The sequence below is a fragment of the Myxocyprinus asiaticus genome, chromosome 43, assembly GCF_019703515.2.
Source record: "Myxocyprinus asiaticus isolate MX2 ecotype Aquarium Trade chromosome 43, UBuf_Myxa_2, whole genome shotgun sequence".
NCBI lineage: Eukaryota > Metazoa > Chordata > Actinopteri > Cypriniformes > Catostomidae > Myxocyprinus > Myxocyprinus asiaticus.
In genome coordinates, this window is record NC_059386.1 from 34,921,921 (window position 1) to 34,949,053 (window position 27,133).

General features: G+C 35.6%; 2 protein-coding genes across 3 annotated transcripts; one reads left to right on the forward strand and one right to left on the reverse strand.

The window, feature by feature from the left end:
- Positions 1-526: 526 nt before the first annotated feature.
- LOC127433518 (cell cycle and apoptosis regulator protein 2-like) lies at positions 527-19,769 on the reverse strand. 2 transcript variants are annotated; one of them, XM_051685503.1, is made up of 20 exons: positions 19,630-19,769; positions 19,356-19,460; positions 19,039-19,087; positions 18,846-18,931; positions 18,638-18,752; positions 16,955-17,090; positions 16,732-16,849; positions 16,334-16,483; positions 13,138-13,348; positions 12,596-12,706; positions 11,528-11,691; positions 9,876-10,002; positions 9,659-9,784; positions 9,330-9,467; positions 8,957-9,169; positions 8,721-8,867; positions 6,187-6,295; positions 5,896-6,093; positions 1,888-2,060; positions 527-1,806 (listed from the first exon to the last, which is right to left on the reverse strand). In XM_051685503.1, the coding sequence occupies exons 1-20, from the start codon at positions 19,743-19,745 to the stop codon at positions 1,759-1,761; spliced, it is 2,640 nt and encodes an 879-aa protein (XP_051541463.1). In that variant the 5' UTR covers positions 19,746-19,769; the 3' UTR covers positions 527-1,758. The 2 variants fall into 2 exon arrangements, with proteins under 2 accessions (XP_051541463.1, XP_051541461.1); XM_051685501.1 differs by having other exon boundaries at positions 9,873-10,002.
- LOC127433519 (probable ATP-dependent RNA helicase DDX56) lies at positions 19,764-26,093 on the forward strand. The gene is made up of 8 exons (XM_051685504.1): positions 19,764-19,901; positions 21,908-22,021; positions 22,123-22,217; positions 23,734-23,807; positions 23,924-24,013; positions 24,112-24,217; positions 24,520-24,617; positions 25,682-26,093. Exons 1-8 carry the CDS (start codon positions 19,828-19,830, stop codon positions 25,763-25,765), a joined length of 735 nt encoding a protein of 244 aa, XP_051541464.1. The 5' UTR covers positions 19,764-19,827; the 3' UTR covers positions 25,766-26,093.
- The last annotated feature ends 1,040 nt before the right edge of the window (positions 26,094-27,133 follow it).

Genomic DNA, 27,133 nt, shown 5'->3' on the forward strand with positions numbered 1-27,133 from the left:
GTAAAACATGTTAAAGATTGGCGGACAGGCAGTCAATTCATTAAGTGATGAGCTGTTTCCTCACAAAAGCAGTTTATTCAGCATCTCCTCCATAGACATCCATTCAAAATAAACACCATCTATGATATTTTATGCTAAGCATGTAGGCTCAACTGTGTAGAAGAGTTGTGGCAATGATCGCCTGACCTAATTTATATTCATGAGGACATCCTTCCTCATAGTAGGTTTAATAAATTAACGTTACGCTACACGTAGACTCGTTGGTTACCAAAATAGAAGAACACTCAAGACAGTTTGCAGATAGAAACAACCATAATAAAGACTGTGATAAGGTATATAAATTATTACCTGATACAGAAAACTCCATAATAATATAATGAAGGGGTGAGAGGTACTTTTGTACTTTTTTTCAAATTGGTACTGTGGTTATCAAAAAAAAAAAAAAAAAAAAAATAATAATAATAATAATAATAATAATAATAATAATAATAATAATTAAAAAAAAAACATTTAATCCAGGCAAATACATTTTTAAACATGAGGTCTTTATTGGGCATGTATACATTGCCAACAAAATGTAGTGAATCAAAAAAGGGAGAAAAAAGAAAACATTATTATTATTATTATTATTTTAAAGTCTATTTGATCAACTTTACTCATGAGCATGTTAGGGCATTTCAATAAATAATCTGTTTGATCCTGGAAGACAGTTAAACATTTTATGCAATTGTTCAACAACAGTATCTAAACGGTCCCTGAGGAAAATATAACAACAAAGTTTACAGTTTTGCCAATTATATCCAAATAAGACGACATCTTTGTTTGCAAACCATTATACCTTTGTTTGAATTGTTTTAGATTTAACCTTTGGTTTAAACGTTATTTTATTAATTCTCTCAATTCGCTGTAGATCATTAAAATGGGCTTGTTGGATGGAGTCAGCAGGAAACTATTTGAACTGCATGGGGTATTAAATTTAGGCAATATTTTCTGAATAACTGAACTCGACTGTTTAGTCTAGACTAAATACCAGACTATACTCATACAAACACTGAAAAGTATGTATGTATTTTGATGGTTTCTAACAGTAAGTTCATGCTTTATTACATAATAACAAATCTATAATAAAACGTAATTGGAGCAGACATCAACTGTTTCATCCTAACACATTGTTTTAAGAGTTTAAGCTTTTAGAAGAACAAATCAATAAGCAGGATGGCCTTTCTTGTCAAAACCAAACCAGCATTAAGCAGACATGTCTTTCTAACTTACGGTTTGTTTTAAATTCAGAGTCAAATTTCATTTGGATACAGAACAGAAGAAGTCATATAACCACTGTATGGGATTACAGAGATTGTCAGGTTTATGCATGGATCATACTTAGCTGCCATTTTACCAAACAAAACTAGAAACATACAATTTATTGAAATGAAAAACAACTAAATAAATAAAGTTCGCCTCCCAAACAAACCAAATAATCAGGGATCAAATAATACAGCTGGGATCAATGCATATACAGTTTAAAATAAACTATCAAAGCATTTTGTTTTTCAAATAAAACCAAATTTTCATGAATGTCATAATGAAACTGAAGGATCTATTTCTTTCTATCTCTGTGCAAGAAAACACACTTCCTCTTTAAATGAGAACCTGACTTTTTTTTTTTAAAAGCAAATAAACAAGGAAGTAGAGACACGCTAATGTTCAGGTCATTGGTCCAAACACTATTGCATCAGCATGCAACCAGTTTCCGGACTTCTACACCTTCTCATCCTTTACTTCCTTTGTATTTGCGAGGACTGTTGTCTAAAAAGCAAAAACATTGTAGATTAATAAAAATCAGTACAATGAATGTATATAATTAAATAAACACAAAAACAACTACACCTGTTCGACCATTTTCTGCATTGTCTCAATGACGGAGGTCATTTGACTGGCGTTCTCTCTCAAACTCTTCTCATAGATTTTGTTAAATGTCTCGGCTTTCTCTAGTTTCTTCTTCAACTCTTTGTGTTGGTTCTGTTCCTGTTGTTCAGAGGCCTGTTTCGCTTCTGCTGCCTCTGAATCACACAGATACACAAAATGCAAGGGCCATACATTAGAAAACAAACAAACTTAAATATGATCAATCCAATCCATTTATACAGGCGAGCATGGAACGGCATGTTAGTAAACATTATTGATGATCCAATACATTTTGGCTCATACAGATAATAATTTGGGTTACAAAAATGTTTGTTTATATAATAATGTGTACTATATTTAATAATCGATAAATTGCATTAAGTTAGAAACACCTAATTAACTTTTACAAATAAGTATTAGCAAATATGGACAAATATGGTCATCCTCATGAGGTGTCAGTGATTATTTCTGCAACTATCGGCATAGATTTTTGCAGATAAACAATTGTTCCAAAATGCAACTATCGGCACCGATTAATCGGTAAAACCAATATATCGGTCTACCTCTTTTATTAATACCTCTACTATTAACATTATTATTATTAATAGTTTAGCTAGTGGATTTTGCAGATACCGATAATCAAGGTGATGAAAAAAGGTGATAACCAACTAATCAGCCAATAGTTTTTAAAAATCGATTTATAGAATGTTAAAAATCATCTTAGTCTCTTCTTACTATGACGGGCACAGACATCGAGGCTACAAGAGTCTAAAATGAACAAAATCCCAAATGCAGTTTATTATGCAACCAAAATCCCAAAAATAACAAGAAATAATTGGTGCATACTGCAAGACTTTAAACTATAAGCAATCAATATATATATGGAGGCCAAAACAGCTCCAGCCTGCATCTCAGAACAGCATTCTGACACGCTATTCTTCTCACCACAATTGTACAGAGCGGTTATCTGAGTTACCGTAGACTTAATCAGTTCCAACAATCATCCATGTCAAGTCATTTTTTATTTGCATAGCGCTTTTCACAACACACATCGTTTCAAAGCAGCTTTACAGAAAATCATTCTTTAACAGAAAATGAAAGTGTAACATCTATAAAGTCTTAAGAGTCATCATTGTGTAGTTTGATTATATATGATTATAAAAATAAGTAATTAAATAATAGTTGTATTTATAACCCCAGTGAGCAAGCCGAAGGCGACTGTGTCAAGGAACACAAAACTCCATAAGATGTTGGTTAATGGAGAAAAATAACCTTGGGAGAAACCAGGCTCACTGTGGGGGCCAGTTCCCCTCTGACTAAACATGAATATAATGATAATATTAGTTATGTGTGTGCAGTGCAAGTCATGGTTTAAGATTAATAAACTAACGTTGTATGAACTGTAAGATTAATGACTAATGTCTTTGAAGTTCATCCTGGATTAACTGCAGAAGTTCACATTGATGCATTGTCCTTTGTTAGTTGGCTGATGAAAGCTTTTGTTGGCAATTAAATTATAGTCTATGTATTCCATTATAAGAGTGTAGTCCATCATTAGACCAAGGTGATGCAGGCAGAGATCAATGAGGTGCATCACAGTTCAACCGGCCGGTCATTTCGGAGAGGTCTATCCTAAATCCAAGGTTCAGGCAGTGGCATATGAAGTATCCATGCGATTATCTAATCAGCCAATAGTGTGGCAGCAGTGCAGTGTATAAAATCATGCAGATACGGGTCAGAAGTTTCAGTTAATGTTCACAACAACCATCAGAATGGGGAAAAAATGTGATCTCAGTTGATTTGGACCATGGCATGATTGTTGGTGCCAGACGGGCTGGTTTGAGTATTTCTGTAACTGCTGATGTCCTGGGATTTTCACACACAACAGTCTCTAGAATTTACTCCGAATGGTGCCAAAAACAAAAAACATCCAGTGAGCGACAGTTCTGTGGACTGAAACACTTTGTTGATGAGAGAGGTCAACAGAGAATGGCCAGACTGGTTCAAATTGATTAAGTCTACGGTAACTCAGATAACCGCTCTGTACAATTGTGGTGAGAAGAATAGCGTGTCTGAATGCTGTTCTGAGATGTGAGTTGGTGCTGTTTTGGCGGCACGAGGGGGACCTACACAATATTAGTCAGGTGGTTTTAATGTTGTGGCTGATCAGTGTATATATATATTACATAGATACAAATATGGATGAATATTGTCAATGATGAAAATTTAAATTCAGCAAATCCCCACGAGGTGTCAGCGATTATTTCTGCAACAATCTGCATAGATTTATTGCAGATAACCGATAGTTCCAAAAAGCAACTATCGGCATAAAATTAAGTGCATACCACAGTACTTTTAACTATAAACAAGCCCGGAATAAATTTATTATTTCAGGAATCTACATGTTCTACATTTAAGTATTTACCTAATTAAGCTTTTTATAGCTTTGCGTGTGTGTGTGTGTGTATGTGTATATATGTATGTATGTATGTATATGTGTGTATATATATATATATATATATATATATATATATATATATATATATATATATATCAAAAGTTATAGCATTATACAAATTATTTATCATAGTGTCCAAAAACGTCTCCAAACAAATAAAACATAATAACTGTACATAAGAACTAAGTACACATGCAAACACAACAATGACTAAATGTTTGCATAGCATACAGACATGATTTCAGTAATGAGATTTCACAGAATGAGTTTCATTCTGTGCCATTTGAGTCATCATTGAGTCTGTGTCATGTATTTGGCGCCATCTCCTGGTGGCCATATGTAACATTGTGCTTCATGTGGATTATCGAATGATCTATGCATCCGGTTATCTTGTGTGTGGGCATGTTTGAAAGATAATCACCTCCTGTAAGTAATGTGATATTTTATGTTCCTTTTATTTTTCGTTAACTTATAAGTGAAAATATGGCATATAAGCAACGCCAACATAATTGTCAAAGACATATACTTTAGTGAGCTATTATAAACGGCATCTATAGTGAGCTATTACTCACTATATTTTTGTCTGTGAGTAAAACAAATAGGCTGGTTGTATTCTACTCTTTGAGAGCTTTCCAACGACATATGACACATGACTATTTGATGAATTTGATGAACACTTGTCTGCAAATTTCAAAGCACTTGTTCAGTTTTGGTCATAATGTCTACATGCATTGGAAATTAGAGCTTCAAAGCTTTCAAATGCTACCTATTTTGTGTTGGTCAAGACTGTAGTTATTAATATTTTTTATTAGTATTTTGTCCCATCCGAGCTTTAAGGGTTAATAAATATTTGCAAACTATGACAGTGTGCAATACATTTTTTTCTTGTCTTTTTATTATTATGGCTGTATTCCACACACCTGTCAACAGCCACCCAGGTGTTCGAGGGGTGTTTATTTATTTATTACTAATAACAGATATAATGTCCTATATTATTAATCTATACTTTTGACCCATTTATAAAAAAAATAATTAAAAAAAACCCAATTATATTCACAATAAAACTCTTATCTGGAATTTTACACGCTTTAAAGTGACATAAAATATCTGAATGAACGGAAAAACTGTGAACAAAATTTTCCAAAAAGCAACTATCGGCACTGATATATTGGTCTACCTTTAGTATTATTTATTAACACCTAATTAACTATTACTATAAAAAAAATGTAATTGCCTGAAGATTGCTATTTAATAAATATTTGCGAACTACGACAGTGTGCAATACTTTTTCTTGGCTTTCTATTATAATACCTGTATCCCACACAATTTTCGACAAAAAACCCTTTTTTTTTAAATCCCTGAACATTGGCATAATCAAACTGATGCCAATAATATAAAAACAAATTATACTACCTGATGCAGATATGGTCAAGCAATATAGTGTGCACCCCTAGTAAAACATTACAATATTTGAGTCATATCACATGTCTTATAAGAAAGAAGACTGCAATATTTATCTGGCTTTGTCTTACCAAGTCTAGACTGTAGTGTGGCGATACACTTCTCTAGTTCACGCTGTGTTGCTTTGCAGCTGTCCAGAGACTCCAGTAGGTTTGGTATGTTAATGACATTCCCTTTGTAGTTAACTAGATCTGGGTTACTACTGGCACTAGAGTGTCGGGCGGAGTTTCTCTCTTTGCAGGACGGACCGGAAAACAGTGCTTTATTTCCTGAGAGAAACACATAGTGACATTTTTATAATGTTACAGACAAATGTGTTTATACATGTATTTGATGACTGTAAGTATTTGCAGTACACACACCCTCAACAGTGACGCTGCTGTCTGTCTGATCTGTGTCTGTATAGCGACTGCAGAGATTTCTGTAGAGACAAAGACCACCGACTGTCGTCTTTTTCACTAGATCCTGTGCCTGATGAGAGAAGAGAAATGAAAGAGAATGGAGGAGATAGAAAGAGCGAGAGGACAAGAAACAGATCTAATGAGGGACAGAAATGAATGGGGGCAAGATGTGACAAAAATGTCCCCAAATTTCAAAATGTTTTTTATTTGTAACCTTTGATATTTCTTAATATTCTATTCTTAGCTTAGGTGTACATATTATTGAATAAAATATAAGATCTAATTATTCAGATTGAGAAAGTTTGCTAATAAATAGATTAAATTGAAATATTTGACATCAAAGGATGACACACAGTTTGTTTACATGATTAGATAACATTTGCCCTCATAAAGGTTAAAAAATGCCCCTAAAAATCAATCTGAATATACATAAATATCAAATATAAATAAAGATTGGGTGAAATAGTACATTTCTAATTAGAAATGGATACTTTGCATATTTTAAAACTTAAAGATATATTTTTGACCTTTCCTGTTCTTATCTTCTCAGTTATTTAACTAATTGATTATTTACATTTCTATTTAATACTTTGGGAACTTTTCCTACCCAGATCATCCATATACCAACTTCAAAGAACTTTGTGCACTAATTGTATTTTGTTTACTTTTTATATATATATATATATATTAGGTTGCCAATCGATAACAATTTTTAATCAAATGAATTACATGATATACCGATTAATTAATTGAATTAATCACATTTATAAATATTGAGAAAGGCCCTCAAATAACAATAACTAAATATATAATAATTAAATAATTAAATAAACAGTTATATTTAATTATAAAAAATAATATAATATATTAAAAATGAGAATAATTCAGATAATTAAAATGCACTACATTTTTGTGGCAGACGAGGAAAGCATTAATAAGACAAAAAGAGGCTTTAGAAGGCAATATATTGTTATTGCTATATTACTGAACATAAGCCTTTTATTGGCCTACAGTCCACAGAAACAACCACACCGTCTTTTTCCAGAGCAGCCTGTATTTCTCCTGAGGTTCCCTGTGGGTTTTTCTTTGTATCCTGAACAATTCTTCTGACAGTTGTGGCTGAAATCTTTCTTGGTCTACCTGACCTTGGCTTGATATTAAGAGATCCCTGAATTTTCCACTTCTTAATAAGTGATTGAACAGTACTGACTGGCATTTTCAAGGTTTTGGATATCTTTTTGTATCCTTTTACATCTTTATAAAGTTCCATTACCTTGTTACGCAGGTCTTTTGACAGTTCTTTTCTGCTCCCCATGGCTCAGTATCTAGCCTGCTCAGTGCATCCACGTGAGAGCTAACAAACTCATTGACTATTTATACACAGACACTAATTGCAATTTAAAAAGCCACAGGTGTGGGAAATTAAACTTTAATTGCCATTTAAACCTGTGTGTGTCACCTTGTGTGTCTGTAACAAGGCCAAACATTCAAGGGTATGTACACTTTTGATCAGGGCCATTTGGGTGATTTCTGTTATCATTATTATTTAAAAAGGAGCCAAACAACTATGTGATAATAAATGGCTTCATATGATCACTATCCTTAAACAAAAGACACGAAGACATTTTTTGCATGATCAGTCATATTTTCAAAATCAATGCCAAAATTTCACAATTTCTGTCAGGGTATGCAAACTTTTGAGCACAACTGTAATTTTTTATTAATCTAACAATAGCCAGCAGGGATGGGGATGGTTGGTGGTGGTTAAAGGAGATTATTGATTGTGATTGTTAATTTTTTATATGTTAAAACCTTCATTCTGTTCCATTCTTAACGCTGCGATGGCTGCATCTACCTTTTTTTTACGCAAGTGTGAACGGCCCCTTGAGCCCAATATATACTTCGATTTTGAAGCGAACACTCAGCGTCTGCGTACAGTCGAACGCGAGCCTGTCAAAGTATACTCCATTTAACGGTGCACGCATATACAGGCGTTTGGCTACGACTGCTATGAGACGCCTGACAATTTCTAAAGATTCTTTATTTCTTCAGACTCGAGTTATACAAATGCAGGTATCTCCTGACCTCATCACACACACGCTCGTGACATGAACATCTACTGTTGTTGTTTTTACCTTCGTCTCTTGTTATTTACCGACGATTATGACTACTTCTTTGTGACAGCAACATCTCAAATGTGAGTATTGCCAGCTTGTGGATCCACTAATCCGTGCAAACAATTCCATGCACATGTGCAGTCTGCCCGTTCAAAGACGCGGGGTTAGAAAAATCAGGTTGCACGCGTTCAGTGCTCGAGCACTCTGCTGATGACAAGATTTGCGTCACGTGTCCTTTGCGTACTTTGGGCTTTAGAATGCTCTCTAGGTAGGCAGCTCACTAGGTTTAGGAGCAAAGCTGAAGTGTCCTTATCCTGGGAATAATGATTCCAAAATGTTTTTTCAGAATTTTGAGAAACATTTAAACGGAAAACACACCTGAGCAGGACTGAGATACAGGCCGAGAGACAACAGGATGTTGAGCAGATCTGGCTCTCTGAGACTTCCTGTGAGCTGCCGATCAAAGAACACCCACGACAGGAGCACTTTACGAGGAAGTTCTGCAGTCCAGCCCGGAGGACGCTCCTTAAACCACACAGACATAGTGATGTACTGAGGAGAAACATTAGACGAGGCTTAAATACAAACACAAACGAAAACAAGTCATTTCTTACATTGTTCTTGATCAGCTGATTGTCTGACACGCTGCTGGTCTGACCGTCTCCTCCTGCGCTTTGAGATTTACTGTCTTTCTCAGACTGTTTTTGAGTTGGGATCTCATCTGTGTCTCTCTCCTCGTCCTTCTCTTTCAGTTTTCTCTTCTTAACATCAGTCGATACTTTCTTTTTTGACTGCTGCTTCTTGTCTGATTTTTTGGGCTCATCGTCCTACATAGAGAGAAGTTTAGGACGGTAGCAAAAACAGTAGCCTGTTTAAGTGTAAGGGCCAGAAAGAGGGTGTAAAATGATCATTTTGCTGCAAGAGACCTTTACTAACATTACAAGTTTAAACTTTAGAAAAATGAAGAAAAATGTGCGTGCAGTGTACCGGTGTTGTGCTGTTGTCCTCGGTGTCAGAGGTCAAAGGGTCACTGGGACCCTGCGGCAGACGGCACAGACACTGATACAGCTGAAACCCGAAATCTCTCTGCAGCATCTCACTGAACATCTCCGCCATCAGACATACCTGATATAAACAATCACACGACAATAAACACAATGCACACATGACATCACATCTGAGCCAAATTGTGTATTATATGCATGATATTTGCTGCCTTCAAGTCAACTTGAAACAATTTGCAACATTTTAACTTCTGAAATATGACATATTTGTTTGTGCAGTATTTGTTTTCTCTTTATGGGATAATTACACACCTCATAGCTGTCCCTCGTCTGGGGCGATTGGGGCTCCAGTAACGATGACAGAGACACCACAGACAGATTCAGTCCAGCGTAAGGGTGAAAAACCAAAGACAAGGACTCTGGGAGTGATTCATCATCCTGAAAGACATATTTAATGCCATTTCAAACATGTCTCTTAATATTTATGAACTCTGATATCACTGCAAAGCAGAATTGCCATCAGTACCTGTTGTTGTTGTTGTCGTGACTTCGTCCACTCTTCCTCTGTCGGCACTAGATTCCAAACATCTGGCAACAAGACCACGACCGTCTCCGTTTTCTCTCCGGACAGATATCTGAACTCTGCCATCTTGTGCCTTTAGATGAAGGAACGAAAGTTCATTCTAGTCCAACATCTGCCACAAACCCAACTAAAAAAAAACGGACTCTTAATTTCGCAATAAATGTCTTTACTAGAATTTATCATCATAAAATATTCTCACGAAAAATGCTTGTTTTCATAATCTTTCATTAAAATATAACAGCATTCTCTGCCTTTAAAACACCTTTTCTTTCCTGCTGATGGAATCAAAGCCTGATACTCAAAATATTAATTCAATGGTAAATAAAGGTAAATGAGCCCTTTGTTTAATGAATAAATATTAGATAAATATAGCATATACGATTAATATTATTATTTAAAAAAAATAAAAATATATAAAATATTACAATATAAAATTAATAAGTTACTAAAAATATACATTTTTAAATAAATATCGGCAAAATATAAATTCAAATGGTAAATAAATGGAAATGAACCCTTTGTTCAATTAATAAATATAAGATAAATATTACATAGATTAAAATTATTGTTTAATAAATATTAAATATTAAAATTAAATATTACAATATTAAATAATAAGTAAATAAAACATTTAATTATTACATAAATATTGGCATAATATCAATTCAGGTAAATAAATGAAAATCAGTGTTTGTTTAATGAATAAATATTAGATAAATATTACATATTATATTAATTACTACTATTATTTAATAAATATGAAATATCAAAATATGTTAAATATTACAATATTAAATAAATAGTATTACATAAATAAAAAATATAAATTATTAAATGGTCAATAAAGGGAAATGAACCCTCAGTTTAATTAATAAATATTATATAAATATTACATATTAGATAGCAACTATTATTTAATAAATATTAAAATATATTAAATATTACAATTTTAAATAAATAATATTATGTAAATAAAAACTATTCGTTATTAAATAAATATTGGAAAAACAAATTCATTGGTAAATAAAGGGAAATGAGCCCTCAGTTTAATTAATAAATATTATATAAATATTACATATTAGATAACTATTATTTAATATATATTAAAATATATTAAATAAAAATAAAGGTAAATAAATAATATTATGTAAATAAAAACTATTATAAAAACTATCAGTTATTAAATAAATAAAAACTATTTTAAAAACTATCAGTTATTAAATAAATAAATAAATAATATTACGTAAATAAAAACTATTATAAAAACTATGGAAAAACATAAATTCAATTGTAAATAAAGGGAAATGATCCCTCAGTTTAATTAATAAATATTAAATAAATCTTATATATTAGATTAAAATAATTATTTAATAAATATAAAATATTAGAATATACTAAATATTACAATTTTATATAAATAATATTAAATAAATTTAAAATATAGATTATTATTTAAATACTGGCAAAATATCAATTGTGTGGTATATAAAGGGAAATGAGCCCTTTGTTTAATGAATAAATATTAGAAATATACCTATTTATTAAATTCACATATCAAGAATCATTCATCTGAAGTATCTGGGTACACAAAGACAGACCATTGTGTGCAGGCTGACAGATCCAGAGCGGTTTGATTCTTTATGCAGCGCACTGCAGTGTTGACTAGAGTCGAGCTGTCCTTCAGTGGGTTTGATCCGTCCAATTTGAGTGACCAAGAACCTCCTGGGAGCTGCAATTCACCTCCACTGTCTACCAACATGAACTACAGCACACACACAAAAAAGTGAGTATTAAAGAAAACTGCTTGGTTTTAAGCATTACAGCAGTTTGGTTGCTTCAAGTAAATGTGCGATGAGCGCAGAAGAACAGAGTGCAACATTTGGGATCTACCATAAGCGCCAAGGTTGTTAAATGATGGTATGTGCTTCTGTTGAAGCCATAAGTATATCTTTCTAAAACTTTATTTGTTTATTTATTTCTCCCCCTTTTCTCCCCAATTTGGAATACCCAATTCCCAATGTGCTCCAAGTCCTCGTGGTGGCGTAGTGACTCGCCTCAATCCGGGTGGTGGAGGACAAATCTCAGTTGCCTCCGCATCTGAGACCGTCAATCCGCGCATCTTATCACATGGCTTATTGAGCGCGTTACCACGGAGACATAACGCATGTGAAGGCTTCACGCTATTCTCCACGGCACCCAAGCACAACTCACCACATGCCCCACCGAGAGCGAGAACCACATTCTAGTGACCACGAGGAGGTTACCCCATGTGACTCTACCCTCCCTAGCAACCAGGCTAATTTGGTTGCTTAGGAGACCTGGCTGGAGTCACTCAGCATGCCCTGGATTCGAACTCGTGACTCCAGGTATGGTAGTCAGTGTCAATACACGCTGAGCTACCCAGGCCCCTTCTAAAACGTAATTTTGAAAAAATCAAGTATAATTTCCAGTGAAGAACTACATATCCCACATCTTGAAGCAAGACTGATCAATCAGAAAGCATTCTCAATAGTGAGTGGAGAATCTCCAAGTGAGTTTTTGCAAGCTAGCTTCATAACATAAGCTAATGTTAGATCATAAATGTGAAAAATTACTTCCGGACCTCAGTAAAAAAAAAAAAAAAGGGTGGCAACTGTTGCACTCTATTTAGGGCAGAATATTCTTACTTTGAGTAGCGTGGTAGGATGTACAGCCTCCTTTAGTGTCTGACCGTCCTTTGAAATGTTACAACACTGTGAATAAAAGTGTTCAACGCATGACATAGAGAGTAACAGAACCTGTAGAGAAAAAACAATAACAGCATTACACTCGGCCAATGTTTTCAGGAGCGAGAATGTTAGACCGATTTAATTATTGACCAAATTAAATCAGTTATAAGCATGAAAACGTGGAAATGAAAAACCGATGGTTGATTTATAATTAATTAGTAAAACACTTTAAATGCACAGTCCAGAAATAATAATATCCATAATATGTAGAAAGGTTGGCACTCCTAAGAATATGTAGTATTTAATTAAAAATGCCATAAACAGATGTGACAGTTGTGAAAACGGCACTTATTCATACCTATCTATTATTGTGGTATCACTGATTTCTAAGTAGGTGGATCTTGGCCAGAATAATATACAATGTGGACCAGACTTTATGCTGAAAGTCAAAACACAATCTGTCTGTCAGGCCAGGGCTGAGGAGGGTTCATCTCACGTACCTTAACGGCGAATGCAGAATCTGTGGACTCACAGACAGCAGTTTCAGTCTCAGGTTGCTGTGAGCCCACGTGAAACAGACAAGGTCCTGTCAGAGACAGAGGCTGTGTGAGCGGGAAACTCTCTGTCCAGGTCAGCTGAATGTGGATGAGGTTTAAGGGCACCTGAAGGTGAGGGTACCGCCGCTGAAGCTCCAGACAGTCACAGGCCTGGCTGGAAAAATCAAGAGGAAACGTGAAGGATTTCAAGAAACCTCATGTCAAGGTTTCTGGTTCAGTAGAGTGCCCTCGCCTTGTTTTTAAAGGAATATTCCGGGTTCAATACAAGTTAAGCTCAATCGACAGCATTTGTGGCATAATGCTGATTACCACAAACATTGTACATATCGTCCCTCGTTTATTTGAAAGAAGCCAAAATCTTTGTTACAGTGAGTCACTTACAATGGAAGTTAATGGGGCCAATCCATAAACGTTAAAATACTCACTGTTTGGTGGCCTGGGTAGCTCAGTGAGTATTGACGCTGCACCCCTGGAGTCGCGAGTTCGAATCCAGGGCGTGCTGAGTGACTCCAGCAAGGTCTCCTAAGCAACCAAATTGGCCCGGTTGCTAAGGAGGGTAGAGTCACATGGGGTAACCTCCTCGTGGTCGCTATAAAGTCGCTCTCGGTGGGGCGCGTGGTGAGTTGTGCATGGATACCGCGGAGAACAGCGTGAAGCCTCCACACACGCTATGTCTCTGCGGTAACGCGCTCAACAAGCCACGTGATAAGATGCGTGGACTGACGGTCTCAGATGCGGAGGCAACTGAGATTCGTCCACCGCCACCCGGATTGAGATGAGGATTTAGAGCGCATTGGGAAGTGGGCATTCCAAATTGGGGAGAAAAGGGGAGAAAATCAATAAAATAAAATAAAATAAAAAATACTCACCGTTTCGAAAGTATAGCCACAAGATGTAAACAATATGTGTGTTTAAGAGGTAGATCGATATATTGGTTTTACTGATTAATCTGTGCCGATAGTTGCTTTTTTGGAACTATCGGTTATCGGTAAAAATCTATGTTGATAGTTGCTGATAGTTTTTTCATCATTTCAAAATAAGAGTCCCAGGTGTGTTTTGGGCTTGTTTATACTTTAAAGTCCCACTTTATGCACTAAATCTTAATTTGTTTTCTGGTTATTATTGGGATTTTGGTTGAACAAAAACGGCATCTGGGATTTTATTCACTTTGGACTCTTTGTCTTTGCCTGCCAAGTAAAGAAAGAATAATTATTTTTTTACATTCTATCAATCGATTTTAAAAACTATCGGCCGATTAATCGGTTATCAGCCTTTCCCACCACCGTAGTTATCGGCATCGGCAAAATCCACTATCAGTCAGCCTCTATGTGTGTTAACATTATTTTAGTGATTTCAAAACATTCCTTTAAACATTACACCTGTGAACATACTAATGTGATAAATTGCTTACTGATTGTGTTTGTGTAAAGTTACAATATATCCAATAGAGGTTAACCGATAGTGGATATTTCCGATACCGATAACTAAGGTGGTGCAAGAGGCCAACAACCGATTAATCGGCTGATAGTAAAAAATAAAATAAAAAATATTTAAAGAATGATATAAAATTTCTTAGTTCACTTCATTGAGGCTCCGAAAAGAATAAAATCCCCAAAACAGTTTATTGTTCAACCAGAAAAATTAAGATATGGTGTATAACACAGGACTCTTATTTTGAAATGACAGAGACTTGCCTGTTACAATGCCCTATATGTAAGTATTTACCAAATGAAGCTTTTTTTAGCCTACATATTCACCATTCATCAGAAACTATCGGCATAAATTTTTGCCGATAACCGATAGTTCCGAAAAGCTGATTAATCTGTAAAACCGCTGTACCGGTGTACCTCAAATATCCAAACTTTCAACTCTGTTGCCATGACAAACCACAAAGGGATGTGACGACTCCACTCACAGGAACAGCGCTGTGCCTTTACTGAATCTCCAGCGCCACAGCAAAATAAATATTTTACCCGAGTTGAAAACTTGCAGTTTAAATTGAATATAATGACATAAAAAGTGCATGTACCATGAAAGAACGGCAAAACCAACACTGTTCACTGGCTACAATCAAAATCAAACATGCAACGCGTGACTAGCATAGTCCGATTCAAGCACAAATTACTCTTATGAACAGATTCTTTGAATGAATAATTCCAAATGACTCACCAACTCATGAATTAACATTCTGACTCAGTCAGACTAATATTTTACTAAATGAACTCGCATGAACAAATGACTCTAATGAACTGGTTCTTTGAGTGAATCATTCCAAATGACTCTTATGAACCGGTTCTTCAGAATGAACCATTCAAATGACTCACCAAGTCACGAGTTATCGCTTTGAATCTGCCAGGGGTGCGTTTCCCAAAAGCATCGTTAGCTAACTATGGTCGCAAGTTCCATCGTTACCAATGAAGTTTAATGATTTGCTGTTTCCCGAAACCGTAGTTCCAATGAACATTCGCATATATATATTATATAATTTTTTCAACACTTTGTCCACAGGTTCTATCAAAGGACTTTTATGTGTTTATGTTAAGTGCCGTTTATATGTTTTTGAAGAGTGTGCATGTGCGTATATGCTTAAGTGCATGGGGGAACCCATCTATTGCAGCATATGTATCTACACAGTGCATGCAGCTTTCCTATATTCAGCAGCTTTCTCGCATTAAACGGCTTTCTGGTTTATGTGTAAATGAGATTTTATAATTTAATATTCGCGGAAGTTATTACACCACCCCTTGCGTAACATGATTAACGATGGCTATGTTGTTGAACCATGGTGGTTCAAATGATGGATGTGCGACATAGTTACTATGGTTTCGGAAAACAGTCGTGACTAGCTAGTTAATTTCTCCAACGATGCATCGAACTATGGTGGTCACGTCATTGTATGGGAAACGCACCCCAGATTAATCCTTCTCTGAACTGACTCACATGAACAAATTCATATTCTTTGGAATGAATCATTCCAAACGACACCCACACTCACAAGTTATCGTTTTGAATCAATCAGATGAATCCTTTACTGAATGAACTCACTCAGTTCAATAGAACGGTGACTGAATTCATACCTGACTCACTAAATTTCATGCAAAGACGTTACTGTAATTCCTTTAACTGTCCACTGACTTACGTGTCCCTGGAGAAACAGGAGAATAAAGGGGTGTTTTGTGTGGTTATAGAGGACGTCTTTTTAGACACGTCCTCATCTGACACGGCCTTCCATCTTTTCCTCTTCTGGTGCATGGCATCTCCTCCCCACATACCTCCTCCTCCATCCTCCCTGAGTCACGCAAGGGTGAACAAGGACAAAAAGCATGCAGAACAACAGAATGAGGAGTTGTGCATATCTGTGCATAGTATGTGAATTATCTGTTTGAATGGAATACCCAGATGAATACGCAATGCAGAAGATGATAGCTGGGCTCAACTCGCCGAAATACTGTTTCACATCGTATTTTTTAAATAGCATGCAGTATATACTGTGCAGAAAGCTCAGAACACCGCCACTGAACAAGTGATCTGACTGACCAGCGTCCACCTCTACGACCTCCCATGACCTCAGCGTGTCTCTTCCGACCTCCACCCCAACCGTCAAATGGACCGCTCCACGGCATCTGCTGATGATGGGCCATCTGGATCATACCACCTGTGACATTAAACAGAGTAATATGAAGATTTTAAGTAAACAAAACAACAAAACAGAAAGCCTGATGATTACAGATGGATTAATAATGGACAGTCTGTCACATACCTGGATTTGGCTGCATGCTGGGAATCAGTGGTGGTATCTTTGGGGACTTCAGCAGTGGTTGTGGTTTAGTCCCTAAAATCCCAGGTTTCAGATTTGAAGACATGGAGGGCAACAGCGGAGGAGGAGATTTAAAGGGCTGACAGAGAGAAACATAAAGAGAACTTGTTTTGAACACAAGTTCCTTAATATTTTTATTTATTACAAAATGCATTACAAATTTCCCCCAAAACATGCAAGTAGAAGCTAATTGATTAGCTAAATAATATGCACTAATTTTGCATGCATCCTGCAACAATCAAGCTACAGTTTTCTTAATGTTAAATGCAAAAGTTGATTTCATTTCAACACTACAATATGCACGGAGAACAGGTTTTAACAGAGCAGATTATTGGTGTAATCTATCCTTTGCTCCATAAATGTCAAAATACTATGTTTACTTTATAATTGCATAATAAATCAGGAAGTAAATAATATAATAAACACTTTTGTTAAATCTTTCATTACATAGTTAACAACCTATGTGCAAAGTTTACATTTACATTACATTTATGCATTTGGCTGATGCTTTTATCCAAAGCGACTTACAGTGCCCTTATTACAGGGACAATCCCCCTGGAGCAACCTGGAGTTAAGTGCCTTGCTCAAGGACACAATGGTGGCGGCTGTGGGGATTGAACCAACAACATTTTGCTTACCAGTTCAGTGCTTTAGTCCACTATGCCACCACCACTCCAAAATGCATGCAAGTAGATTTCTGTGCCAAAGTGAGCAAATAAGATAAGATATGCATAAAGTATCCAGATTAATAAAGGGAAATACAATAACTATTTACAATAAAATTTAAAGGGATAGTTCACCCAAAAATCATTCATTTACTCGCCCTCATGCCATCACAGATGTGTATGATTTTCTTTCTTCTGCTGAACACAAACGAAGATTTTTAGAAGTGTATTTCAGCTCTGTAGGTCCATATAATGCAAGTGAATGGTGACCAAAATTGTGACGCTCCAAAAAGCACATAAAGGCAGCATAAAAGCAATCCAAAAGACTCCAGTGGTTTAATCCATGTCTTCAGAAGCAATATGATAAGTGTGGGTGAGAAACAGATCAATATTTAAGTCCGTTTTCACTATAAATTATCCTCCCTGGCCAGTAGGTGGCAATATACATGAAGAATGCGATCGCCAAAAACAAAAGAAGAATATGAAAGTGAAAGTGGAGATTTATAGTAAAAAAAAGGACTTAAATATTGATCTGTTTCTCACCGACACTTATCACTTCAGAAGACATGGATTAAACCACTGGAGTCATATGGATTACTTTTATGCTGCCTTTGTGTACTTTTTTGAGCTTCAAAGATTTGGTCACCATTCATTTGTATTGTATGGACCTACAGAGCTGAAATATTCTTCTAAACATCTTTGTGTTCTGCTGAAGAAAGAAAGTCATACACATCTGGGATGGCATGAGGGCGAGTAAATGATGAGAGAATTTTCATTTTTGGGTGAACTGTCCCTTTAAGAAGCACAGTATAGACTATAGAGAAACTGGATATTTTGTTAAAAAGATGTATTTTGTTTGCAACACAGTGCAACAGTGGCAAAAATGCAAACACATGTTATTATTTAGTTTTTGTTTTTTTTTCATTTGGATCAGTGTTAAAGAGGAAATTTAGCTGCTTACCTGTCCATTCAGGGTCTGAACTCTCTGTGCGGTCCAACCCACAGGCTTCATGGGGTCCTGAACAGCTTTCACCAACACTTTCTCACCCACCAGTGGCACACGACCCACCACAACACTGCAGCACAACACACAAACACAGCATTAAACTGCATATCTCACATTATATCAACCTGACACTATTACAGAACAAGCCAATGATAATACAAACCTCACTGGAAAATGAACCTCCTTATCAACAATGCCATGATGCTCCTGCATCTGTGTGACCACCCCAGTAAACACACGCTGCCTCATCTAAACACAGATATCAATCAACATTTAACACATAATAATTAAGAGACTGTGTATCCTTTTAATCATACACAACAATAAGTCACAAAACCCCATCATATATAGCCTACCTGTGTCTCCATATCAGATCTGGTCTCCTTTGCATGTACAAAAAGTATTCTGAGTGTGTTGGAAGACATGCACACACAATATAAACGCATAGTAAATGAAATATTACAGCATTCATATTAGAAACATTAAATGCTGAGTGCAATGATGTGTTTGATTGTGTAGGTCAACAGCAGCAGCATATTTATTTCCGACTGTATCTGCGTGATGTTAATGACAGTTTAATGCTGTTTTCCTTGACGCACAGATCTTTGTTGAACCTGCTCTAGTAGGAGAGATATTAAATAATGAAATGTGACATTTAAAAGGACAAACTCACTTGTAATTTGTGTCCGTGTTCTGTTTTTTCTTCACGTTGACGCTTTTGTCTTGTGTCAGTTGGGCGTTAGAGACATCAGCGACATCCAGCGGCCAATTGTAGTAACTACAGGTGACAGGGTCAAACGACAGAAACTGCGTTTGACAGAAAATACAACATCAGATGCTGTTTAAATGTTTTTATTATTATAGTAAAATACATATATTTTTTTCTAGTCTTTTTTGTTCTATAAAGGAGGCTATATTAACATAAGTGGTGCGTGGTTTGATTTGACCTGCAGTTCTCCTCCAGTACGGCAGATGGCGGTGAGGCGTCAGTAGAGTTTAACTTCACGCCTGACTGTGCGCAAACACACGTGTGAAGATGGAGGCGGACAGGCTGCAGTTTCATGAAATGGGATTAGATGATCGTCTGTTAAAGGTAAAATAATTAGGCGTCTTCTTAATTATATAACGTCTGTCTGCATCGGGATATGAGAAAAAGAATACCAGCAGTTTGTTTTGTGCAGTTTTACTTTGTGAAGTTGTTGCCTAATGTCTTAAGACAGTATGTATACAAGACTGTATTTAGTTTGATGTATTCTGTCCCTTATAGTGTGTGTGTGTGTGTGTGTGTGTGTGTGTGTGTGTGTGTGTGTGTGTGTGTGTGTGTGTGTGTGTGTGTGTGTGTGTGTGTGTGTGTGTGTGTGTGTGTGTTTACAGTTGAAGTCAGAAGTTTACATACACCATAGCGAAATACATTTAAACTCAGTTTTTCACAATTCCTGACATTTAATCGTAGAAAATATTTCCTGTTTTAGGTCAGTTAGGATCACTACTTTATTTTAAGAATGTGAAATGTCAGAATAATAGTAGAGAGAATGTTTTATTTCTTTCATCACATTCCCAGTGGGTCAGAAGTTTACATACACTTAGTTAGTATTTGGTAGCGTTGCCTTTAAATTGTTTAATTTGGGTCAAATGTTTTTGGTAGCCTTCCACAAGCTTCTCACAATAAGTTGCTGGAATTTTGTCCCATTCCTCCAGACAGAACTGGTGTAACTGGGTCAGGTTTGTAAGCCTCTTTGCTCGCACATGCTTTTTCAGTTCTGCCCACAAATTTTCTATCGGATTGAGGTCAGGGCTTTGTGATGGCCACTCCAATACCCTGACTGTGTTGTCCTTAAGCCATTTTGCCACAACTTTGGAGGTATGCTTGGGGTCATTGTCCATTTGGAAGACCCATTTGCGACCGAGCTTTAACTTCCTGGCTGATGTCTTGAGATGTTGCTTCAATATATCCACATAATTTTCCTTCCTCATGATGCCATCTATTTTGTGAAGTGCACCATTCACTCCTGCAGCAAAGCACCCCCACAACATGATGCTGCCACCCCCATGCTTCACGGTTGAGATGGTGTTCTTCGGCTTACAAGCCTCACCCTTTTTCCTCCAATCATAACGATGGTCATTATGTCCAACAAGTTAAATTTTTGTTTCATCAAACCAGAGGTCATTTCTCTAAAAAGTAAGATCTTTGTCCCCATGTGCACTTGCAAACTGTAGTCTGGCTTTTTATGGTGGTTTTGGAGCAGTGGCTTCTTTCTTGCTGAGCAGCCTTTCAGGTTATGTCGATATAGGACTTGTTTTACTGTGGATATAGATCCTTGTCTACCTTTTTGATCCAGCATCTTCACAAGGTCCTTTGCTGTTGTTCTGGGATTGATTTGCACTTTTCGCACCAAACTACGTTCATCTCTAGGAGACAGAATGCATCTCCTTCCTGAGTGGTATGATGGCTGTGTGGTCCCATGGTGTTTATACTTGTGTACTGTTGTTTGTACAGATGAACTTGGTACCTTCAGGCATTTGGAAATTGCTCCCAAGGATGAACCAGACATTTATTTTTATTTTATTTTATTTTTTTACACTATATGGTATTTTCACCATAAAATAATTAAATGTACTTTATATTTTCTCCATTATATTTCAAAATATCATCTTTAAAATAAAATATAAAACACACTAATTCTTATCACACATCCCAATTTTGTCAATATAAGTTTCCAAATCCTGTCAAAAAAATCTTGTGTAAATACAATGATAAAATGAATAAAGAATTGTTTCTCCAATCTACAAAATTTACAAGTATATGAAATGTTCAGTTTAAATATTTCCCAGACATGTTTGGCTGGATAGATCCTATGTCATTTTTTGTATGAGCCTTCTTTAATTTTGAAAAAAACGTAAAAAAACATTTCTCATTTGTTGCCTCTTGAGGAGAAAATTTTTTAAAAGGGGAAAAAAAAAAAGTACAAAAAAAAAAAAAAAACATTTTTTTTGAGAGAGGACAAAAATTTTGTAGAGAGAAAAATATTTAGTGAATTATTTTTGTATTTATTTTTGTAGGACATGTAGATCAGCACAAAGACACCTAAGTATTTTTTCACCTTGTGATTTTTTTTTTTTTTTTTTTTTTTTTTTTTTTCACAGTGCGGTTCAGGGCTTCCGTAGAATATAGTGTGGCATGTTGAGATTGTTTTGATTTTAAAGAAGCCATATTTTCCCTCCCAGAGGCAAAGACAAGGAATACAGTGTTTCCAGAGGGATCGACTTCCACAACGTGTCTAACGTCATCAACTTTGATTTTCCCACTTCCGTTGACGCCTACATCCATCGGGTTGGCAGGTTTGCATAAATATTGCGCTGAATCATTCATGTTTTAAATAAATATTTAAGTGTGATATATTTGCACCTGTTTATATCCTGATTTTCCCGCTTCTCTTCAGAACGGCTCGAGCAGATAATCCCGGCACTGCTCTGTCTTTTATATCTCACACTGAACTTCATCTGCTTGAGGAGGTTGAAAACGCTCTTACTGGAGGTAGTCAAGTGCTGCTTTTAAGTGCTTTTAAATTTTATGCAAGATTTTTTTTAATTCAGTAACACTTTTTAATTTTAATTAAGATGTTAAAAACTATCATTTTAAAAATATCACTATACATTTTCAAAGTGATAAATCACTAAATCAAAATAAATGTATACTGTGATTTAATTGGTCATTGACGAATAAGATTGTCCGAGATGATAAAAATGAGGGAAAAAAAAACACGTCAAGATTGTAGAAATGTAATCCATGTGTTCATGTTAGTTTAATAAATTAAACTTCTTTCCATAAAATAATTGTTTTGATGATTTAAAAAAAAATGTCAAGTAAAAGGCATTAAAATACTTTCCTTGCACCTTGAATACACGTTAGTCTGCAAAACTTAACCATTCATTTAAAAAAAAGTTTTCAAACCATAATTTTCAAGATAAAAAATATTTTTTTTACAAATATCATAAACATTCAGTAACAAATTTCAAAAAGTTTTCTAACTGTTTCTCAATTTGACCTGAAGAAAATGAGCCTTTTAATAAAAATGTCAAAATATCTTGATAATTTTTTTAAAACTTCACATACAGTCATTAGGGTCTCAAGGGGTCCTGTATGTTTTATTTATTCATTTATTTGTTTTTTGTCACATGACAACAGATTGGCTACCTTCATGTTGATTACACCACCTGACTTTGAATTGGTGTAATATAATCAAATATTAATAATATTGTAAAATAAATTTTTTTTACATTTTCTTTTTTTTTTTTTTTTTTTATAAATAATGTACATGAAATTTATAATTTGGTTTATTCACAAACGTTACCAAGAATGGTTTCAATATAAGATAACTTCAACAAACTATGCTGTTCTTCTTGGGGAAAAAATAATAAACAATATGCATTAATAAAAATGTAAAACAAAAATGATTTAAAAATAACAGCAAAAACATTTGTTCTCAATCGGAGCTTACATAGAAATCAAAACAGACAGCATAAGGGTAACGCACATACTGTATAAAAACTCTGAGTCTACATAAACGCTATCACATTTTTATCATTTCACATGTTATTGTTCAGAAAAACAAGTGGTGAAAGTTAGCTTTTTATAATATGCTAAACTTCTGAGTTTCTCGTACCGCTTCACACTTTTCCTCATAAAAGCAGATCCTCATCCGTTGATATGCATGACACTAACAAGAACTGAAAACAAATAGAGTAGAATTCAATAATAATCAAAATATTACAAGTATTGTCTTGTAAAATAACTTCGCTTTGCTTTAGAAGCACAGACACCTCCACAACACCCCCAGTGGACTCAATTGTAACTGCAATTTGCGATATTGGAGTAGTGATTTTAATACTCGAGTAGCTGGTGCAGAACGAGTTCTTGATTACTGATGCACATCCCTAAAATATATATATATATCATGAAAAATGATTACATTTACAGTAACTAATGACATGTTAAGAAATGTATAATATAATGTTATTTGTGAAAATTATTATTCTTTGCTTCTTTTCAGACAGTACAGATTGTGTATTAAAACCATACGGCTTCAAAATGGAAGAAATCGAGGGATTCAGATACAGATGTTGGGTACGTTTGCGTCACTAAACCTGTAATAAACTATTTAACCTAAAATGAATTGATCTTTTGTTAATTGTTTGGTTTATCTGAAGTATAAGAAGCTCTTGTGTGTTTTATTTGCTCAGGACGCAATGAGATCAGTGACGAAACAAGCGGTGAAGGAGGCCAGACTGAAAGAGATCAAACAGGAGCTGCTCAACTCCGAGATACTCAAGGTTTAATCTGTCACATGCTCTCTAAACGCAGCTCATTTTAACCAGTTCGTCTCTGGTGTTGGACGACTGTAGTAACTGGTTTGATTTATCTGTGACAGACGAATTTTGAAGACAATCCTAGAGACTTGCAGCTGCTACGACACGACAAAGACCTTCACCCTGCCGTCATCAAACCTCACCTGAGAAACGTGCCCGATTACCTGAGTAAGGAGGGATTCTCTGTTTAATTAAAGGAATAGCTCACCCAAAAATGGGTTTCAAACTGTTTAATTTTATGTAATGGCGCACAACAGAACACACTAAGCAGGATGTTGATGCTGCCCTTTTCCATACAATGGAAGTGAATGTGTAGATTTAACAGCACCATAAAAGTACTCCATATGACTTTTGCACCATTTTTCAGTCTTCCACTGAAAAGCTTGCTCTCTGCCTCTCTTCATTAATTATGCATGAAACTGACATTAATTAATTGGCCTGAAAGCTTGTTTCCTTTATGTCTATTTAAGTCCCGACAGCTTTAAAAGGTCTCGTCAATCCTCTGAACAGACGGAAGAACAGAAAGCAAAATCTAAAGGCAGGAGCTGTGATGAGAAGCAGCTTTAAGGTGAGATCTAATCTAATAGAAAATTACATTTTAAAAACTTGACGTAAAGCATTATTACTAACTTTTTTCAGTATTTCATTCACAATGATAATGGTATGTTGACAAGAGTTACTAGTGATTGGGAAACCATTGGAGACTACAGGCAGACCGATATATCGGTTTTACCGATTAATCGTGCCGATAGTTACCTTTTGGAACAATCGTTTTTCCCTGATTTCAAAATAAGAGTCCCTGGGGTGTTTTGGGCTTATTTATACTTTTAAAATCCCATGTTATGCACCAAATCTTAATTTTTTCTGGTTATTATTGGGATTTTGGTTGAACAATAAACTGCATCTGGGATTTTTATTTTAGACACTTTGTCTGTGCCCATCATTTTTATTATTTTTTTCTCCCCAATTTGGAATGCCCAATTCCCAATGCACTCTAAGTCCTCGTGGTGGCGTAGTGACTCGCCTCAATCCGGTTGGCGGAGGACGAATCTCAGTTGCCTCCGCGTCTGAGACCGTCAATCCGCGCATCTTATCACGTGGCTTGTTGAGTGCGTTACCGCGGAGACATAGCGTGTGTGGAGGCTTCACGCTATTCTCCGCGGCATCCACGCACAACTCGCCACGCACCCCACCGAGAGCGAGAACCACATTATAGCGACCACGAGGAGGTTACCCCATTTGACTCTACCCTCCCTAGCAACCGGGCCAATTTGGTTGCTTAGGAGACCTGACTGGAGTCATTCAGCACGCCCTGGATTCAAACTCGTGACTCCAGGTGTGGTAGTCAGTGTCAGTACACGCTGAGCTACCCAGACCCCCTGTGCCTGTCATTTTAAGTAAAAAATAAGATTTTTTTTATTCATTTATTTTTTTACATTCTATAAATCGATTTGAAAAAGAATCGGAAGATTTATCGGTTATCGGCCTTTCCCACCACCTTCGTTATCAGTATCGGCAAAATCCACTATCGTTCGACCACTATTGGAGATACACAATTCTTCATGTTCATTAAAATAGTACTTATGCAGCATGATTAAATGTTTTTCTATTTGTGTTGTCCTTTGTTTGCAGAAGAATTTCAGAGGCAAAAACCCCCTAAAGAGTTTCCGCTACGCAAGAAAGAAACCTGCAGAAAAGAAGGCTGATAAATCCTAATGGCAAAAGATTTCCTGGAACCTGCTGCCAACAACTGACTCGGGAGAGACTTTGGGATTGGGAGGGAAATTTTGTGGAAATCTGGACATAACTAGTTGTGTGGACAGTGTGTTTATCAGTCTGAACTTTCAGTATCAGTTTGAAACAAGACCGTTTTGACAAGTATTCACTATGACGGACATGAAAAGACTGCCGAGACTGTAACGTATATCTGAATCAGACATGCAGGTGGATGTTTCTGCCTCACTGTATGTTTCAAATGTTCTTTATGCATATTAAAAATATAAAATTGTATCTTTCATCTTTAATAAATCTCTACTTCATAGAATGTGTTGTGTTCTGAATCGTGGACGTTTTTGGTATTAAAATACGTTTTCAGTAGGGTTGTCACAATATCAAAATTTTAGGAGTCGGTAACAACACCAGTGAAATTTCTTGGCTCTCGATACCACAGCAAAATTATGCTTGTAGGGTAATGTGCCATTAAACACACTCCTTTAGCCTATTTAAATAGATAAATTATCTAAATAAAAATGAAAACAAATGCATGTTTCCTTTGTGTTTTTCAAATAAGTATGCATTGCTTAAGCGTTTTATTTTTTTTTTTTTTTAATAGGGCCAAAATGAACACTTTTTTTCACACATCCTGTGTTTTCTATTTTATTTTTTTAACATTCTATGTTATAAAGTTTAATTATATCATCAAAATGGTGTCTAATCAAATGTATTACTAAAACTTTTAAGAAATTAAAATAGAACAATTACTTAATAACATACCATTGCATTTTTACCAAACTTTTATTCTGTACAACAGCACACTTGCTTGTGATATATTCATGTTGTTTAACTGTTGTTATTATTATTTATCTTTTTTTATTATTACTACTACTACTACAGTGATTATTAAATTTGACTATAAAGTGGTAATATATTTCTGTCGCAATTGTTTCAATTTCAGGTGGAACAAACTTTTATTTTGAAGTGTATTTTTGACGGAAGCTTCACACCTCCGAAAAACCGTTTGCTACAAGGCCCACAATGTTATCATTAAAGCTCAAATCAAACATTCACTTTAAAGCACTAACTCATGCAAGATTGCAGCCAGAGATGATCGTTACTTGGATAACAACATCAGCGTTTTAACCATAGGAGAGGGCGTAACCATAGATACCTATGGACGTAATTGGTCAACGAGCATGTTATGACAGTAAGTCTCCGTTTGTGGATACCATACAAATAAATGGGGAGAGCCGTAAACTGACACCTACATGTTGCAAAATCGTCCGTGACTTCCCTTATAACACAGCAGTTTTAAATTTTTTCTACATTGCATGTTATAAAGTTACTACAAAAGCAGTTTTATCGTAG